Here is a 16,443-nt window from a genome sequence, read left to right on the forward strand (position 1 = left end):
GGGTACCCATGGGTTTCCGGTACGGATCGGGTAGCGACAGTGACAGTCTACAAATTTGGACAGCTTTCGGCGCGTCGCTGTGACGTAATCGGTCTACAAATGCAGCCTCAGGAGGATGCAGCCCATGAATTTGGACACGACCTGAGTGTTGTGTAACTGTGGTAGTCTTTACTGTGCCTGTCTGTAAATCTTTGTTTCCAATTTATTTGGTGAAAATTTCTAATGTGTCTCTTCTTGTGCGTAGGACAGCGCAGCGGAGTTCTGTGAGAGTGCTGCTTGGCCAAGTTAGGCGATTCTGTTCGAGAGACTCAGAGGCTCGGGGACTTGGATTAACTGAACCTTCCTTCCAGTGGATTTTGTACATATGGGACTTTTGAACATAGCACTTTAAGAAAACTTTGCATGTAGCACTATCTGCACCAACACTATAAATAAATTCACTGAACCTTCATTCCTGAGTCCTGGGTTTGAGTCTGGCAAAACAAACCATAACAAAAATAGTCTAAAGTACACAGCAAATCCAGCATGTCCAAATTAACACTGTCGGATTTGATTTCAACACTATTAAAGTGTCTATATGGGTCCACACCAGAAAATGTTAATTTAACTCTTTTTGGAGAGTTGGTACGTTAACTCTGATTTAGTGTTAAACACCAAATCTGTCTGGAGTTGATAATTTAACACTTGGTGTTAAGAGTTTATATATTAACTCTCAAAGAGTATTTTAGTTTAACTACGTAAGAGTTATCTTCTAATTCATTCTAAAAAAGCGGGAATTTTACTGTTCTGAACTTCTAGAAATTTCTTTTGGAAATAAACATTTACTAAAAAGATGCAATGGTTTTTGAAAAACATTTATTCTGAACTGTGCACCACAATTTCAAAACATTTTCTGAAAGATGTAACAGTGTACATGTTCTCACTTTCATTAGAATTGTGTTTATCAAAAGGTCTGACATGGTAAATGCAAATAACAGCATTCTCAACACTTATTGCTTCAATACAATATGCATGTCCTTCATTCATCCCTTTGTGGAACTTCAACGCACTTCTGCTCTCCCCCATATTCCATCTTCACAAGCATATCCTGTGCGGAGATTGAATAAAAATTAGTTGACACTAATTAATGGCACAAATAATCCAGTAAACAATTGCAGCACAGTAGAAAAAAAAGGAATCCTCTTTGAGCCATTACTTGTGTAAAGTATTTTCCCAAAAGACAAAGACACAGGCAACAGGTAATACTGAACTAAATGTAAAACCTCAACCTTTTTCATTTTTACCTAAACCGTGTGCACAAAACTCTGGAGGGATCTAAATGCTAACGTAGAATCCAGTCAGGACGTCTGCTACTGCTGTTTGCTCGGTTTTTTTTATGGGCGATCGTTTTCAGGCTTCAAGTAGCACCATTATACCAACATTTCACATTCTAGACATTGTTTTAGGTGTATTTGACCAAAAATTTGACTGAAAATTCACATGCAAGCTTTTTTTCAAGGCTGTGGTATTTGCCCGCAAACAATACCTTTCAGCTAGCTAAAACAGAATATTATGCTATCACCGAGCAACATGGCTAATGCCTTTCACACAGCTTTGTCTCAACTCCAAAGAGCCACAGAAGTAAAAGCTAATAACAATTGAAACAATCTTTGAAAAAATGACTTACCAAGCATGGCAAACAACTCAAATATGTAGAGCAAAATGTTCTGAAACGGCTTCACTTCAGCTTCGATTGGAGCCGTGCTGGGGGCGGAGTCTGTGAATTTACTCTGTTGGTGTCATAGCCCCTGTAGGAGTTCAGAATTAAGAGGTCAAGAGTTAATGTTTCCATTGTAACACCTCCAGATTTGACAGAGAAACACTCATTTTTAACACTCGATTTTAACTACTATCATTTTACACCTCAGAGTTACATTAAAAGAATGTGACTCTGCTTAGAGTAAAATTAACTCTACTTTTGCAAGGAGACTATTAACACCAAAAAATTTAACACTTTTGAATTTGCTGTGTAGTCAAGTACTGTAGAGCAAGTACTAAGGAAAGTGATAAGTAGACAGAATCAGCAGACTGGTCAAATTTATTTATCTCCTGGCATCTCCACTCTACCATCTCAAAACAACCCCGGTCGTCAAACTCTCACTTGATTTATACAGACTTTATACACACCTGAACATCATTAGTCTCTACCATTAAGAAATAGGTTAGACCAAACAATACAATCTAAACAAAGAAACAGGAGTAAGATTATTTATCCAATTGACAAACTCATTTATGCAGCTAAATGGTTTGAAATGTAAAACACTGCATACAGTACAACTCAAGAGGTTACTTTAAAGTAAATAAACAGTACTATACAAAAGGAAAAACCCTTCATTTGGTTGTACCCAGTGATGCAGTTAATGACATCATGACCCACACACGTTTTGGATATAGGACCAGAACAAAGGAACAATCAATGGTAAGTTTAACCAAAGCAACATAAGCAAACATAATTTACCAGAAAGTTATCTGTCAGCAGAAGAAAATTCAAATCACCTGATGGTTCACTAGTATTTGCTTTAAAAGCATATGCATGGATGTAAACTGTAACATAATGCTACCACAAACAAAGTTACACCAGCAATGTCAAGGTCAAGCCTACCACTTTTTTCCACAAATACCAGCAAGCAATTTGCATATTTTTTGGTTCAGGCCAGCTTTGTAGCCTTCTAGGAAGAAATCTTTAAAATCTTTTTCTACATGAACTGGGAAACAAGTTGTACATAATGCTCTTTTTTTCAGACCATTTCACCAATAGCACAGCTTCATCTAAAGAGTTTACAGTTCAGGACCCTTTAAAGGCCAGACTTGTAATATTTTATTATTATTATTAACCTTTATTTAACCAGGAAAAGTCCCATTGAGATTAAAAACCTCTTTTGCAAGGGAGTCCTGGCCAAGAGGCGACAACACGTTGAAATTACAAAGTTACATACATATTATAAATAACAATTACATTTTAAAAACATTTTTCTCTGGCTCTCTCAATCTGGACTTAAAAGCATTTAATGAAATAAGATCTGCTATCTTCCAGTCTTTTTGCATCATGTTCCATGTGAAAGGGGCAGCATAAGTAAAAGCCCTCTTTCCCAGTTCAGTTCTGGCAAATGGAACATTGAGCAATAAAAGATCGCTTGAACGCAGGCTGTAAGAAACAGTACTTCTCCGTGTGAGCAGATCGCAAATGTAGGTGGGCATTTGTCCAAGCAGGGCCTTATAAATAAAGATGCACCAGTGAGCAAACCTCCTGGAGGACAACGAAGGCCATCCCACTCGAGCGTACAGATCACAACAATGGGTCAAGGCCCTACAGTTTGTAATAAACCGTAAGGAGGCATGATAAACTGAGTCAATCTTATGAAGACACTGGGCGGAAGCATTCATGTACAGCAGATCACCATAATCTAAAACAGATAAAAATGTAGCATTTACAAGACGCTTTTTTGTCTCAAAAGAAAAGCAAAATTTGTTTCGAAAGAAAAATCCCAATTTTAGTTTGAGTTTTTTCACAAGATTGTCTATGTGAGGTTTAAAGGTCAGAGAATCATCAATTAAAAAGCCAAGATATTTATACGTATGCACCACTTCTATGAGGTTTCCCTCAAGAGTGGACACCAAGGGGACAGTTTGAGGAAATCTCTTCATGTTTGAAAAAAACATTAGCTTTGTCTTTTCAGCATTGAGAACCAATTTCAGCTCCAGAAGTGTGTGCTGAACCACGTCAAAAGCTTTCTGCAACGATTCTATTGCCTTTTCAAAGTTTGAGCCAAAGGAATAAATAACTGTGTCATCAGCATAAAAATGCATACTAGCATTGGACACATTTTGTCCCAAATCATTTATATACATGATGAACAGCAGAGGTCCTAAAATTGAACCCTGTGGCACCCCAGTGTGAATATTCAAAAGTTCTGAGCACAGATTTTCACATTTAATGCATTGAGTCCTGTCACTCAAATAATTAGTAAACCAGGAGACAACATGTCTAGACAGCCCCAAAGAAAGAAGCCTATGCTTTAAAATGGCGTGATCCACAGTGTCGAAAGCTTTTGACAGGTCAATAAAGAGAGAAGCACAGTGCTGTTTTTTATCAAGAGCAACAAGTATGTCATTTATCACTTTTGTGGCAGCCGTGACAGCACTATGCTGTTTTCTGAACCCAGATTGTAGTTTTGAAAGAACTTCATTAGAGTACAAGAACTCTTTTAATTGCTCACTGACGAGAGACTCAAGGACTTTTGCCAAAACACACAAGTTTGATATTGGCCTGTAATTAGTCAAAATGGCCGGGTCGCCTCCTTTTAATATTGGCGTAACAAAAGCAGACTTCCAAACAAGTGGAATTTCTTTATTTTGGATTGAAAGATTAAAAAGGATCGTAAGAGGTTGTGCAATGTAATCAGCTGCTATTTTCAGAAAATAGGGCTCTATTAAGTCTGGCCCTGGGGGTTTCCTGTGATCTAAGGCTTTAAGAGCTTTATGCACTTCCTGGACAGAAAAAGGAGAAAAATCAAAAAGCTCCCCAATATATGTTTGGGGTTCTGTGCAGGGAATCATGGGGGCTGCTCCAACAGAGTTAAATAAAAAACCAGTAGCTACAAAGTGCTTGTTAAAGCTGTTTAAGACCTCAGTTCTGTCATAAACTGGGACAGAATCTTTTAAAATGAATTTTGGAAGAGCCTATTGTGCAAATGGAAATCTCCCATTATTCCTATCATGTTTTTTTCGGAAAATATTCTATTAATGCAATGCTTACCTTTGATTACATTTGATTCTTGATGTTATACTGTATATATATTATTTGAAAATTTAATGAAAAGAACAGTCACATTTTGATGAGTACTGAGGTGCAGCTACAGTGGGGCAAACAAGTATTTAGTCAGCCACCGATTGTGCAAGTTCCCCCACCTGAAATGATGACAGAGGTCAGTAATTTGCACCAGAGGTACACTTCAACTGTGAGAGACAGAATGTGGAAAAAAAAAATAAATCCATGAATCCACATGGTAGGATTTGTAAAGAATTTATTCGTAAATCAGGGTGGAAAATAAGTATTTGGTCAATAACAAAAATACAACTCAATACTTTGTAACATAACCTTTGTTTGCAATGACAGAGGTCAAACGTTTACTATAGGTCTTTACCAGGTGTTGCAGCTTTTAGGCAGGGATGACTCCGAGAGTTGCTTTCTCACTGCATATGCTTTATTTCACAATCAGATCGATAACAAAAACATACAGCAGCTCCTCTCCAACTCCTAGCCCTTCGCTGCGGTGGAAAAAAGAACGACTCCAATCCCCTTCAAGGAACATACGTACAAAAGAGTTTTCCTGACACACCAATGGGGCGTTCAATGCCATCTTGTAAATATGAGTACTCTGGCAGAATAACAGTTCAAATGAAAAATACACCAGAACAAACAAGCAAACAAAAAAAGAAGTGTAGGGTACCTTTGAACCAATGACCACCAAAGTATAACAACAATACTTTTTAACATAACCCGGCCCCGTCAATATGTGTATCTCTCACACAGGTTTGCACACACAGTAGCTGGTATTTTGGCCCATTCCTCCATGCAGATCTTCTCGAGAGCAGTGATGTTTTGGGGCTGTCGCCGAGCAACACCGACTTTCAACTCCCGCCACAGATTTTCTATGGGGTTGAGGTCTGGAGACTGGCTAGGCCACTCCAGGACTTTCAAATGCTTCTTACGGAGCCACTCCTTTGTTGCCCGGGCGGTGTGTTTTGGATCATTGTCATGTTGGAAGACCCAGCCTCGTTTCATCTTCAAAGTTCTCACTGATGGAAGGAGGTTTTGGTAGGGGTGGGTTTTTATAATCGATTCATCGATTAAAATCGATTCTGGCTTGGATAACGTAAAATCGATTCATTAAAATCCTGAATCGATTTTTTTAATATAAATTTATTTTGCCCGAAATGCCAGAATCTCTGGTGACATCTCACAAAATTTCAAGAACCACCAAACAGTTAAGACAGTAAATGAGAGCAGGTACACGGATTCTGCACATAGACTTAAACACACAGCGCGACCCGCGGATCAGAATCAGTGAGATGTCGCCTTTCTCACGGTCGGGGCTGAAAGCCGACAGCTCGCTGATTCTGATCTGTCGGCGGGTCCGCGCTTTGTGTTCACGCCCTTTATGAGCCGATTCTAAAGCTGTTAGTTTGATCTCTCTCCAAACAATATTGACCGAACCAGCAGCAGAAGAAGATCCAAACGCTTCACATAAACATCGTCATGAATTCACTCTGACTTTTACTGTTTTGCTTCCACCGCGATGCACAGCTCTCTCCCTCTCTCTCTCTCCCTCTCTCTCTCTCTCTCTCTGTGTACTTCAAGAACAGTTTCGCTTTCTTCATTATTCGCTTGCTTGTTACACAAGTCTACTGTTGTTTACAGCGCTGTCAGCCGCTGTTTTTTTCCCTTTTACATTCTTCCGAAAAGAAAACCTCATTTCTGCTGTTCAATACTGAACAAATTTAAACTTTTTAAAATTATTCAAAATGCAAAACGCTTAGCTGTGTCTCTAATAAAACCGCTGTAACTTCAGAGGTGATGTTCATATGTTGATTAATGGTTTTCTTTCGTTTTTGATGTACTGCAGAATATTTTTATAAAATCCCAGGCCAGGAAAACCACCTTCATGTTTTTCTGTGTTTTATCTTCAGCTACTTTGACACAAAGGCATCTGCTGTGATGCTCACACCTTTGATAAAGTCTTGCGAGTGTCAGCTTCCTTTTTATAGATACAAAAATATGTAAATGTACTGATCTGAATTATAATATTTCTGACTGTCAAAATTTCCCAGATTTAAATCGAATCGAATCGAATTAAATCGAATTAAATCGAATTAAATCGAATTAAATCGAATTGTGGATCGAATCGATTCGGGACCTTGTGAATCGGAATTGAATCGATTCTAGAAATCAGTGACGATACCCAGCCCTAGGTTTTGGCTCAAAATCTCACGATACATGGCCCCATTCATTCTGTCCTTAACACCGGTCAGTCGTCCTGTCCCCTTGGCAGAAAAACAGCCCCATAGCATGATGTTTCCACCCCCATGCTTCACAGTAGGTATGGTGTTCTTGGGATGCAACTCAGTATTCTTCTTCCTCCAAACACGACGAGTTGAGTTTATACCAAAAAGTTCTACTTTGGTTTCATCTGACCACATGACATTCTCCCAATCCTCTGCTGTATCATCCATGTGCTCTCTGGCAAACTTCAGACGGGCCTGGACATGCACTGGCTTCAGCAGCGGAACACGTGTTACTGATGGTGACCTTTGTTACTTTGGTCCCAGCTCTCTGCAGGTCATTCACCAGGTCCCCCCGTGTGGTTCTGGGATCTTTGCTCACCGTTCTCATGATCATTTTGACCCCACGGGATGAGATCTTGCGTGGAGCCCCAGATCGAGGGAGATTATCCGTGGTCTTGTATGTCTTCCATTTTCTGATGATTGCTCCCACAGTTGATTTTTTCACACCAAGCTGCTTGCCTATTGTAGATTCACTCTTCCCAGTCTGGTGCAGGTCTACAATACTTTTCCTGGTGTCCTTCGAAAGCTCTTTGGTCTTGGCCATGGCGGAGTTTGGAGTCTGACTGTTTGAGGCTGTGGACAGGTGTCTTTTATACAGATGATGAGTTCAAACAGGTGCCATTCATACAGGTAACGAGTGGGGGACAGAAAAGCTTCTTACAGAAGACGTTACAGGTCTGTGAGAGCCAGAGACTTTCCTTGTTTGAGGTGACCAAATACTTATTTTCCACCCTAATTTACGAATAAATTCTTTACAAATCCTACCATGTGAATTCATGGATTTTTTTTTCACATTCTGTCTCTCACAGTTGAAGTGTACCTCTGGTGCAAATTACTGACCTCTGTCATCATTTTAAGTGGGGGAACTTGCACAATCGGTGGCTGACTAAATACTTTTTTGCCCCACTGTATATGATGATTTATATCGTGCATGTGATCTACATTTCTTTTTTTCTTTTCTTTTTTCTGTTTTTTACTTTCTAAGCATAATTCAACATAATGGCTGAGAAAACCCATATGGAAAAGATATATAGAAATGTTATAAAGTTTGTATCTGTCTTGTGTGAAACTTGTATGAAAAGCATATAAGAGTGAAAACAGATATAAGATCCCTTGAAAAATTATATAATGAAACTTGTATGTTTTGGATACTTACTAAAACAATGTATGAAAGTAATTAGAAAGTGGCCACTTTCATGAGTAATCACATATAAGTTTTTACTATTTCTTTTTCACATGGGAAGCACTGGGAGACTGAGAACAAGATTGCAACATTATTTACAGTTTGGCAGTAAATCAACATGATATCCCAGTGTGTTAACATTTGCATGTAAGTCAGTGGGAAAAGTAGGAAAACAGGAGTTACAGAACCACAGAGAACAGATCTGAAGGGAGTAGAGAGCAGTGTTGGTCAAGTTACTTGAAAAAAGTAATCAGTAACTAATTACTGATTCCTCCCCCAAAAAAGTAATCCCGTTACTTTACTGATTACTTATTTTCAAAAGTAATTAATTACTTAGTTACTTAGTTACTTTTTAAAAACACGATTTACAACCTGAAGAGGTGATAAAGTGATAGATCTTTCAGCCCAATTCTACTTTTTCTACATAATCCATCATACAAAATGTAATCAAATGGAAAAGTCTCTTTTTTTAACTTGTTTTATCAGTTTTAATCTTTTAACTTTATGCATCAAGCAAAACATTTAATTATATGCAACATTCTCTGACTTGAATAAATTAGTTTAACATTTAAACCTATTTTCTACACATTCCAGCACATAAAATAAAATATTTTTTGTGTTTTCACTCACTCTTTCAAACAGATGCAAGTAAAACACAGCAGAAAATAAATAAAGTCAAAGACTCAGCGGTCCTTTTGCTCTATTTTCACCTGTAAAGCAGGAGCAGGGTAGGCGGAGGGTTACCCTGGTGCAGGTGTGCTGCGGTCAGTTGAAGAATCCGCGCGAGTGTCTCTGTGAGTTTCCCATCACGTCGTAGCTACTCGGTGCTTGCTCGGAAGTTTAGGGGTTTTTTTTCGCTGTAAAAAGAAGTTTTCTTCCCACGCACGATGGACGCTAATGTTTTTGTCACTTTTTATGGAATCAAACTCAAAGTAAGGTCAGTACTTCCACACTTTAAACGCTGCACGCTCATACTCTCTCCCGCACTCGATATATTATCCATTGTTGATCTGCAGACAGCTGCTGTCACCAACGTCGCACTTGCTTACGTCACTGTCTTGAGACATTCTCGCAAAAAAAATCACGGTTTTAGTAACGCAGTAACGCAGCGTTCCTACGGGAAAGTAACGGTAATCTAATTACTGATTTTGCAATAGTAATCCCTTACTTTACTCGTTACTTGAAAAAAGTAATCAGATTACAGTAACGCGTTACAAGTAACGCGTTACTGCCCATCTCTGGTAGAGAGTTAGGGAAAGTCAAAGGGGGAATAAAAAGCAGCTGTGTAACTGGGAAGTGGTGTGACATTCGGTATGTCAGCATAACTTTCATAGGCTAAGATCAAATATCTGTTGTTGCTTTTGAAATCACAGTCCTAAAAAGATGTGACTGTATTTCCTTTATTCATAAGCCTTTATTCAAAGCAGCAGTGATGATACAAAACAAGCACATAGTACATTTTTTTAATTGTTAACTTTGTTACTGTGTTTAAAACTAAAATACTAGTTGTTCTGCAGTCAGCTCAGAAGAAGCATAAATGACTATGGTTATACACCAGCTAAGGATTTTTCTTGAAAAGGGCACAGTAAAAACTGTTTAATTTTGAAAGAACATAATTGCTTTCAGCTGCTATAGAGGTATTCAGTAAATGAGACAATCCTAATGGTATGCATCTTTGTCCAAGAGGTGGCAATCTCCTTCCATTGAAAATATAATCTCACTGTGTGCCATAGTCTACATGACACAATCCAAGAAATTCTCCTTTTTGCTTTACCCTGCAATGGACAATATACCTGAATAGACTGTACCTGTTAACCTCTCACCCTATGACATTTTGGGCAGGATTCCAGCCCCACCATGACTCTGCATTGGATAACCAGTTAAGAAAATGGATGAATAGATTTATTTTTCCACAATTTTTTCCTGACATTTCAAAGGCAGCAAAAATGTCCTTGACAAAATGTATGGTATGTAGCACAGCACATGGAACAGTCATATGTGATATACAAACCATTAAATGCCAACTCTTCTAATAAAGTTTTAAACCCATTTCATGACTTGCTGTTGTGCTCTGTCCTCATTGCCCACTATCTAGTCCCTCCTTACCGTTAGTTAATAAGGTTTATCCCCACAATGTATTAATAAATGAACATGTAATGTATATAAGGATATATTTTTAAGGAAATACAAACACAGATAGTTCACATCAATAATAAGAGAACACAGTTAAGTGCTGTAAAGTGAAAACGGGTATAAACAATCCTGCTTCTACACCTTCAAACAAAACCCAGTTTATGTTCTATAACTGCAGTCTGTGCTTCTATTTTCCATGTGTCTATCCTCTGTCCATCTTAGCCAAATCAGGGAAGGTATATTCTTCAAGGTGTCTGCCTACAGAAAAGAAAATGTTCATGTTTTAAGGGGAATACTATTTCACTTGGCTCACAGAAAAAAATGTAAAAAAAAAAATCAAATTTTTTTTGATTAATTTGAATGCAATAAAATGACCAATTGTATATTTTTTTATTCTTTCATTAGAACCAACAAAAATGTAGGAGCCACTTCCTGTTAACAAAAGCAAAAAATGGAAGTGACACTCCTAGTGACAAGTTAATCATTAATGATTAACTGTTTTCCTGGTATCGTGAATATCTTCCTGTAATTGTATATGTTAAGGGGAAGTGGGTGCTTTTAATTCCTTTTGTAAGAAATTGAACCTTTTCCTGATCCATGACTAAGCATGCAAACGCAATAGCCACACAAGGTTTCCAGTTCACCCTAATGTAAAAAATGAAGGTGGGGTTGTGTTAAAATATGTTTCTCAGTCATTGCAGACATCTTGCTCTCCCTGCTTATCCGGATTCTGAAAAAAGTAATATGCTTCTTGTTTAAATAAGGTTTTATATGCACTGGTATCTACTAACTCCCCCTCCCTTTCCAAACGCCTTCGATGCTTGTTTCCTGCGGGGGAAGACGGCGGGTATGCGTGCCGCGCTGAAATGGTAGCGCTGTGTAGGACGACTGCTGTGTTCCTTCGGATTACCCCCCACCCCCCTATCCACCCCTGTGGCCAGTCACGTGCTCTAATGTTGTGATGTGGACATTAATGTGCTCTCTGTGCAGAGGAGTTTTTTTTGTTTCCTGTTCTCATGCTGTCCTCCCATAGGTGCCCAGCGTGAGAAGAGGTCTCTTTTCTTCCTCTTGTACTTTTTCCCATTGTTGTGTAATTTTTCAGTGTTTTCTCTGCAACGCTGCCGATCTCCGACTGTATTCCCATGTGATATCTTTGTTGTGTGTGTAAGTCGGGGGGGGGGGGGTACTATTCCTCTGCGGGGCAACCTGCATATGGCCAATAAAGCATTCATTCAATTCAATTCAATTCAATTCAATTCAACAGTTACCAAAGTACAGTAAAGTTACACTCACGTAATCTTTTTACTTTTAAGCACTTGTTTGACCCATGGAGCATTGGGGTCCAGACAAATCTTTTGCCCCTCCTTCTTGAGAGTAGCACTGCAGGATCGAAGACAGATACGAGACGGCAGATATATGCATATGGTTCAAGTGTTTTATGAGGGCAAATCAATAGAAATACTTACATAATCTCAGTGCTTTTGCAGTAGGAGTTTGCAGGGTAAATCTCCACGGTGCTTATGAAACGTCCAATTGGCCTTTTCTCCTTAAAGAGGCATTGGCATCTAGGACTGATACCTGAGGCTTTTAGATAAGTTAGAGAATGATTTTAGTGTCTGGAGACAAACAAGGTAAGGCAAGCATCTATTGCAGGTTAAAATTCACATGCACGTGACAAAAATGAAAATTCTGTTGCTGCCATTAGGTGTCAAATGCACATTTCTGAGCAATAAATGTTTTGTATTTTCATCAGTTGTTCAGCTATACTTACCTCCATGGATAGTCAGGAAAACCAGGAGTGCTACAACGATGGTAGACATTTCTTCTGCAACTGACTGTAAACTAAACTATCTAAGAGATACGATATATATCTGAAGAATATGATTAGTGAGTAGACTATCAGCTCAGCCCTCTTCTTTGAAAGATTGTGATGAAGTCTGCTCTGCAGACCCCCTTTCTCTCTTTGCTCCCTCTTTCCAATGAACTCTTTTTTCTCCCCCCCTCAATAAAAAAAAATGAGAGCACAGAATAAGAATCACATAAGAAATACATGCTGCAGCAGCAGGCTTTTGGCAAGGAAATACCTGGACTCTGTCCCAAGATAAGTACATCGCAAGAGAACTGATTTCCATGGAAAAAGGTTTTTTTTTCTTAAACCTCTTAAAGCCTTGTCCCAGTAAATGGTACTAACAAGTTATCTGGAATATGGATATCTGTGCCAAACCAAAGACTTTGTATTTGTCTTTCTTGTCTTTGTATAATTTGTGTTGCATATATGCATAAATAAACATAGATCATAACAGTTTCCCTCTATAAACATAAATAAAACTAGCACAAACCTGTTAATATTCAGCCAGATATATGTGTGAAGGCTTTGCAGATACCAACTTTTCAAACAGAAGGTGCTTATGACAAGCCAGCAGGCTTGCCCTGGCATGACATTAAAGTCAGAGGGATGCGATTTCACATGTGAAATTGTACTTCGGGACCATCCCCCAACAGATATCCAAGATTAAAGTATTCATTGTTTATGGGTGAGAGGTTGTACAATTCTTTATTTGTTAAACATCCTGACGTTTTTCAGACTATCCAGGGGATGTTTACATTTGAGTCTCAATGGAGGCAAGTTATATTGTAAAACTTCATCCCATCAGCTTGCAGAACGCAAACAATGAACAATTGGCCAACAGCAAGGAAATGATTCAGTCCTTGTTTTCCCAGTTCAGGTTTTTAAGTCTTACCATGAACCTCATGGTAATTTGGGGCTTTTAATGATTTCTTTGAACTGTTATTTTTTCAGGGTGGAATGCTTTGGACGCCATATATCTTTAATTACTTTAAAATTCCAGAATTGGGTGTATAGGATTTTAGATTTTTTTTCTTTGGGGGGGAGAGGGGGGGGGGGGGTTCTCTAATCCACACAGGCTCAAATATATACATACACCCCCACTAATAATTGGTTAAATTTTTCCAAGTTGCACCTTACCAGGTGCTTTTGTGTCCAAGTTTTAAACTATCTGGGTTTTGATTTGAGGTGAAGAATCTTGGAGGTAGTCTTTCTCCTTTATTACTTCATCTAGTTTGTTGTACCAGCTTTAAGCCTTGGTGGTTCCTGGGGTGTTTCTGAACATGCTAACTAATCATCTCTTGTATTCTTCCAGACCTTGAAAAAGTGATGACATATCAGAATAACTTGTACTTATGCACTACTGTTTGAACTGATGATGGAGAGATCTGCAGTTGTTGGCTCCAAGAGACCTTCCCAACTTATCCTTTTCCGGTTTTATTCAGTTCTTTTTACTTTCCCAATGTTGTGTTGGTCAACCAAATAGGTCCTGTCAAACAAATCCATTTTTAATGCTGGCAAACAGAAACTACAAGTCGCATTTAATCATAATCACTAATCACAAGTTAATAGGCATTGTCCTTGTCAATTTGAAAGACACTGTTGCACTTTCAGCGCCACTTATTAAAATATTTAAGTGAGTGTATGTATATGTTTGATCCTGAATAATTCTGACTCTGTGTGGACTGGAGAAAATCAGAAAATAAATTCAAACTTGTTCAATCAAAATTTTTTTAGTAATTAAATATGTACACTGTACAATCACTCCACGCTGGAAAAAGAACAGTTCAAAGAAATCCTTGTTGCCATGACATTCATGTCCATGATGCGTGTATATACACACACTGTATATACTGTGTGTATATATCTTTGAGTCTATGAACAGGAAATAGATTTCCTGCATGTTGTCTTGACTTCTTTCCAAAATATTTCATCTTTCTACATTGCTTTAACAGTGAAAAGGTGCAATGTCAGCATCTATGCATTTAATATACATGTCTACTATACTGATAAAATAACAGTTTAACTTTTTACTGTATTACACATTTTCAGCATAAATGGAAATACAGTGTTGACAGTAAAAACAGTCTGCACAATTCTAAAGAACTTAAAAGTCAATATTTGGTTTAGGTAAGGTAAACCTTTATTCTTCACACGACCTCAACTTGCTTAGGCAAGCTTCCTTGCTATTTCTTTTCGTTAATGAAATGACTACAGGCTTCTTGAAGGACATTCAAAGCTCTTCTTTGGATGTTAGCTGCCTTCTTTAAAAGTCTCTGTCAAGGTAATCCCACACTGCTTAAATCATGTTGAAGTCTGGCTTTTCAACCCATGACAGATTATGTTCCATTGTGTGTTTTCTATTCAGTGCCTTTTGTGCATCAATAATGTTTTGACAGTGACGGTGATCACTGACACAGCAATCAGATGAGTTCCAGATGTTAGTGAATGATGGTTTATAATCTGATGTTACTTTTTTGCATTCATAATTAAATGAATTTTGACAAGATTCCCAAACCATGACAAATCTTTCAGCAAGTTTTAGCAGTGGCTGTTGACACTCACTTCACAAGACCTGTTGCCACTGAGTTTGAGTCCGTTCTTGTTTATTTTGGCACAGCATATTAGCCTTTTCTTCCCGGTTCCCCTCCTTAAAAATGGCTTTTTAACTGCCACACTCCCACTGAAACAATTTCTGATGAGACCTCAGGGAATAGAAGGGACAGATATATCTTGCATTCCCTTTGTCTTTTTTTTTTCGTGATTTCTTCCTCTATTTCTTTAGGGCATGGCTTTCAGTTACTGTTTATCTGCAGTAGATATGTGTAGTTTTTTAGACCTGGCATGTTTTGTCCTCCACTTAACAAATTTCCTTAATTTTTTGGTGACACTCTCAGCACACTCTAACAGCACACTGAGATATGCCCCAAACCAACTAAAGTCACAGAGCAGGGTCAGTGGATGCTTAGGTGCATAGTACATGATGAGAGAGTTTGGCGTATGTTACGTTTCGGTGTTGTCAGTGTGTTGTTTTTGGCGTGACTGTTATGTGTTTCCTGTTTTACTTTGAAAGTCTGTGTTATCTTAGTGTTTTCAGTTTACGTTTCCCTGTCTCGTCAGGTCTAATTTGCCCCAGCTGTGTTTCCCTCCCGTGGTCCATTCCCTGATTGCTCCTTCTAGGTATTTAAACCCTGTGTTTCAGTGTGTCATGGTCGCGATTTCCCCCGTGTTGTAAATAGTTTGGTGTTTTGTTGTAAATAAATAGTCTGTTGTAAATAGCTGTGAATGGGTTTGTTAATATTTTCGTTTGAGACACCTTCGTTTTGGGATTTTGGTGGAGAGCTTTAGTTTTTTTCTCGTGTGTCTTTTTCTTATTTTTATTTTCATACGTTGCACGCCGGTTGCCTAGGCCGGGGTGTAACATATGGGGGCTCGTCCGGGATTGCCTTCGCTGGGGGGGTCCGAGGACCGCCCCAGCCTTTGTCGTCTGCTGGAGGGTCCGTGGGACCGCTCCAGCCTTCATTCGCCTTCGCTGGAGGGTCCGAGGGACCGCTCCAGTCTTCATCTGCCTTCACTGGAGGGTCCGAGGGACCGCTCCAGCCTTCGTCGTCTGCTGGAGGGTCAGTGGGACCGCTCCAGCCTTCATCAGCTTCGTCCGTCTTCGCTGGAGGGTCCGTTGGAGGGACCGCTTCAGCCTTCGTTTGTCTTCGCTGGAGGGTCCGAGGCACCGCTCCAGCCTTCGTCTGCCTTCGCTGGAGGGTCCGAGGCACCGCTTCAGCCTTCGTTTGTCTTCGCTGGAGGGTCCGTGGGACCGCTCCAGACTTCATCCGTCTTCGCTGGAGGGTCCGAGGCACCGCTCCAGCCTTCGTCTGCCTTCGCTGGAGGGTCCGAGGGACCGCTCCAGCCTTCGTCGTCTACTGGAGGGTCCGGGGGACCGCTCCAGCCTTCGTCGTCTGCTGGAGGGTCCGTGGGACCGCTCCAGCCTCCACCAGCCTTCATCCGCCTTCGCTGGAGGGTCCGTGGGACCGCTCCAGCCTTCATCCGCCTTCGCTGGAGGGTCCGTGGGACCGCTCCAGCCTTTGTCGTCTGCTGGAGGGTCCGTGGGACCGCTCCAGCCTTCATCGGCTTCGTCTGTCTGGATCAAACTTTTCACTTGGTGTTAAATGTTTGATTTTTG

The 16,443-nt window shown here is 39.6% G+C and overlaps 1 protein-coding gene across 4 annotated transcripts; it reads right to left on the reverse strand.

Moving 5' to 3' along the window:
• Window positions 1-838: 838 nt before the first annotated feature.
• On the reverse strand, window positions 839-13,292 carry LOC146707856 (C-X-C motif chemokine 10-like). Of its 4 annotated transcripts, XM_085459421.1 has the most exons (5): window positions 12,192-13,292; window positions 11,887-12,004; window positions 11,714-11,800; window positions 1,667-1,787; window positions 839-1,087 (listed from the first exon to the last, which is right to left on the reverse strand). In XM_085459421.1, exons 1-4 carry the CDS (start codon window positions 12,238-12,240, stop codon window positions 1,718-1,720), a joined length of 324 nt encoding a protein of 107 aa, XP_085315547.1. In that variant the 5' UTR covers window positions 12,241-13,292; the 3' UTR covers window positions 839-1,087; window positions 1,667-1,717. The 4 variants fall into 4 exon arrangements, with proteins under 4 accessions (XP_085315547.1, XP_085315548.1, XP_085315546.1 ...); XM_085459422.1 differs by lacking the exons at window positions 839-1,087; window positions 1,667-1,787 and adding an exon at window positions 9,456-10,678; XM_085459420.1 differs by lacking the exons at window positions 839-1,087; window positions 1,667-1,787 and adding an exon at window positions 10,688-11,626.
• Between the last annotated feature and the right edge of the window lie 3,151 nt (window positions 13,293-16,443).

Source organism: Copadichromis virginalis, linkage group LG6, assembly GCF_057382275.1.
Source record: "Copadichromis virginalis isolate Kocher_CV1m ecotype Utaka linkage group LG6, C_Virginalis_male_GT1.1, whole genome shotgun sequence".
In the NCBI taxonomy this organism is placed as follows: Eukaryota; Metazoa; Chordata; class Actinopteri; order Cichliformes; family Cichlidae; genus Copadichromis; species Copadichromis virginalis.